We start from the raw sequence: 2,782 nt of genomic DNA on the forward strand, positions 1-2,782 counted from the left end.
GAACGACCACGGCCACATCAAGTTGGTGGAATGCTCGTAGGTAGCCCGACCTAGATTCCCCATCAGCCAGAAAGCAGGCCAGAGCCCGCCGACGTCGCTGGGTCCGGGTAGTTTTAAGGAGGCTTCCACCACCCCGCCGGAGAAGCAGAACTTGTTCCAGGTGTTGACCATGGCGCCGCGAAACTCCTTTTCAAAGATTTCGTATTTCTGCGTGAACGGGTTGAACCCTTTCCACTGCGTCAACTCGCTGGTGGTGGTGATTTTGAGGTGACCCTGACGGAGGCAGGAAGGGAGGGAGGGAGCGAGGGAGGGAGGGAGTGAGGGAGGAGAGTTTCCGGAGGCGCGGACTCCCGCCATTTCAGTCAAGAGGCAGCGGGACGCCAAGAGCCGAGAAAGCGGCCCAGCGTGGTCCGTTGTACAAGACGGACAAGCACGTGTGGCAAACACCTCACCGCCCAGTCCCCCCATGCCAAACTGCCCCCCCCCCGGACCTCTTCGGTGGTGCTCGCGTAGGAATGGTTGTAATATATCAAAGCCCCTTTCCCCACGCTGGTCCTGGCGTCGTCGCTGTGGTCCCCCGCGGTCCAGGTAGGGTCGTGCCCGTCCGCAAAGGTCCGAGCTGCCACATTAAATTCGTCCGACATGACTAGGCGCAGAGAGGGAAGGTTCGGGTCGCGGAGGGAGTGGGTGCGCTGGACTGAGTGTGGGCTGTCGGGGTCCACCCACCCGGCCTTGGTGAGGAGGGAGGGAGGGGAGAAGGCCGCGAGGAGGAGGAGGAGGAGGAGGAGAGGGTGCAGGGGGAGGTAGGTAGGCATCACGCGCTGCCGAGAAAGGATGATGAAATAATAAAAATTGTGCAAAGACATGCGGATAGCTCCAGGGACATCCTTCGAACTTTGATTGGTTGGTAACGGGGCAGAGATGATGGTTTGGGAGGTAGACAGACAGTGGAACCGACTTGCTTACTCCTGACATGGCCCCCCCTTCCTCAACCCTTTTGCTCCCCACACATGCATTTCCGAGCTTTCAATCTGACACGTGCAAAAAGACGAAAGTAAAATCGTCCACCGGACACTTGCGTGGCAAGGAGGGCAAAAAAGGTGCGACGCGTACTCACCTCCTTCTCGTATCGAATAGCGCTGAAGCTTTTCACCTGTGGGTTCGTGCAGGCCTTTCCGAGTGAGTACCGTCAATAACATGCGAGGCAGCCAGGGACGCCGCCAAAGGCTCAAAATCCTTACTGGCATCCGTCACGCGAACACCCGCGAAAGGAGCTAAAACCAGTCGGTCGATTCATGAAAATGAAACAGAGGTAAGGAAGAAGAAGCGGAAGAAGGGAGGAGAGACGGGCTCGGCGAGGGCACGAGGTGATACATACCCTCCTGAAAAGGAGAAAAAAGACTCGGGTTTTGGACACCAAATCCCGTCCATTTTCACTCCTTGAGTCCTTGTTTAATAAACATAAGGCAGGGATAATGATTTCCTGGTGGACGATTTTTTTTTTGGGTTTACAGAGCATGATATTGAGGAATAGCGCAGACACGGAAAGCCTACAGCCCTGGCGGTCCGGGGATTGTACTGACGGGAGAAAGGGTGGATTTCTGCGTCGATAAAATGGATAGGAACGAAAACAATGTCTATGCATACAACGTGCTGAAATACAGGAATTTCGTGTGCGGTAAAATTTTATGTCCACCGGTTGCGAAGGTCTTGGTGAGAAAGGTGCAGACAAGAGTCAAAAAGGAGGGGAAGCGTGGGGGCTCTCAGAACAAAGACTTTCTTACTGCCTAGATCAACAAAGCTGAGGTCTTGCTGACATCAGCAAATGACCTCTTTCTTTAATGCTGGTGGTCTGAATTTTCTCGCGTCCTCTCAAGTTGAAAAACCGCGTTGATTTACGACTACTATCATTCATTTTTCACTACACCGTCATTATCTGCCACCTACCCGCCCACCATCCTAATGTATTCCGAGATATTTTCCTGCGTGCCCGTGCATTCACTCCTCCTCTGGTCGAAGCTTCCTTTTCCCACTTCTCAGGTTCAAAAGCTGCTGTTTTACCGCGGCCGCCGTTTTCTTCAAGAGACGTTTCTCCGACCGCCGATGCTTAATGGCCATCCGCTGGGTCTTGGGAAACATGTTGAAAAGCTTGGAGTCGTTGATGAGACGGGCATCGTCCTCCTCTTTGGTAGAATACGAAGCGAGCGCCTGCAGGAACGAGGAGGAAGGAGGGCGGTGAGAAGGACAGGACAAGGAAAAAAGATGGACCTCCACAGGAGGAGGAACTTCCTTGTTCTTTTCGCATCGCCGACACAGTTTGCTGCGTTCCGTCGCTCTTTCCCTTCCTTTCCTCCCTTTTCCCCTCCCTTCCCGCTTACCTCTTCACAGGCACCCTCAATAGAGGCCATCGCCGCCAGCTCGTTCTCGAGACTGATCGGATCCGTAAACTCCATCTCCCGCAACGCCCGTCCTCCCATGTCTTCCTTGGTCAGGTACACAAGGCGCAGGTATTCAAAGAGCTCGTTGGGGTACCTAGAGTGGGAGGCTGTAGGATGAGAGGCCGGCATGCAAGCACTAGAGAGATCCACCAACGCCCCGTCCACCCTCCCTCCCTCCCTCCCTCCCTCCCTCGCTCTCACCTGTCCGCAAACAACGGAAAAGCTTCCTTCTCCCGTCGTTCTGCCTGGGCCAGGAAAGCGCGCTTCTCCTCGAACAAAGGATCGTCCGGTAAGAGCGCGACGGTCAGGTCGACCGAATTGAACGGATTTCGATCCAAGCAGAA

General features: G+C 54.7%; 2 protein-coding genes across 2 annotated transcripts in view; both read right to left on the bottom strand.

The window, feature by feature from the left end:
- Positions 1-357, bottom strand: part of NGA_0318700 (beta-glucan synthesis-associated) — a gene marked incomplete at both ends in the record, with an annotated part of 1,552 nt that extends 1,195 nt beyond the window's left edge. Inside the window, 2 exons of the mRNA XM_005855998.1 lie at positions 5-273; positions 349-357. Coding sequence (XP_005856060.1) covers positions 5-273; positions 349-357 — 278 coding nt within the window. The remainder of the gene's footprint in view (positions 1-4; positions 274-348) is intronic.
- Positions 358-1,998: 1,641 nt separating this feature from the next.
- Positions 1,999-2,477, bottom strand: NGA_0318400 (ribulose- -bisphosphate carboxylase oxygenase small subunit n-methyltransferase i; the record flags this gene model as incomplete). The annotated part of the gene is made up of 2 exons (XM_005855995.1): positions 1,999-2,208; positions 2,379-2,477. 2 exons carry the CDS (start codon positions 2,475-2,477, stop codon positions 1,999-2,001), a joined length of 309 nt encoding a protein of 102 aa, XP_005856057.1.
- Between the last annotated feature and the right edge of the window lie 305 nt (positions 2,478-2,782).

This window comes from Nannochloropsis gaditana (assembly GCF_000240725.1).
Source record: "Nannochloropsis gaditana CCMP526 unplaced genomic scaffold scaffold059, whole genome shotgun sequence".
Classification (NCBI taxonomy): Eukaryota; class Eustigmatophyceae; order Eustigmatales; family Monodopsidaceae; genus Microchloropsis; species Microchloropsis gaditana.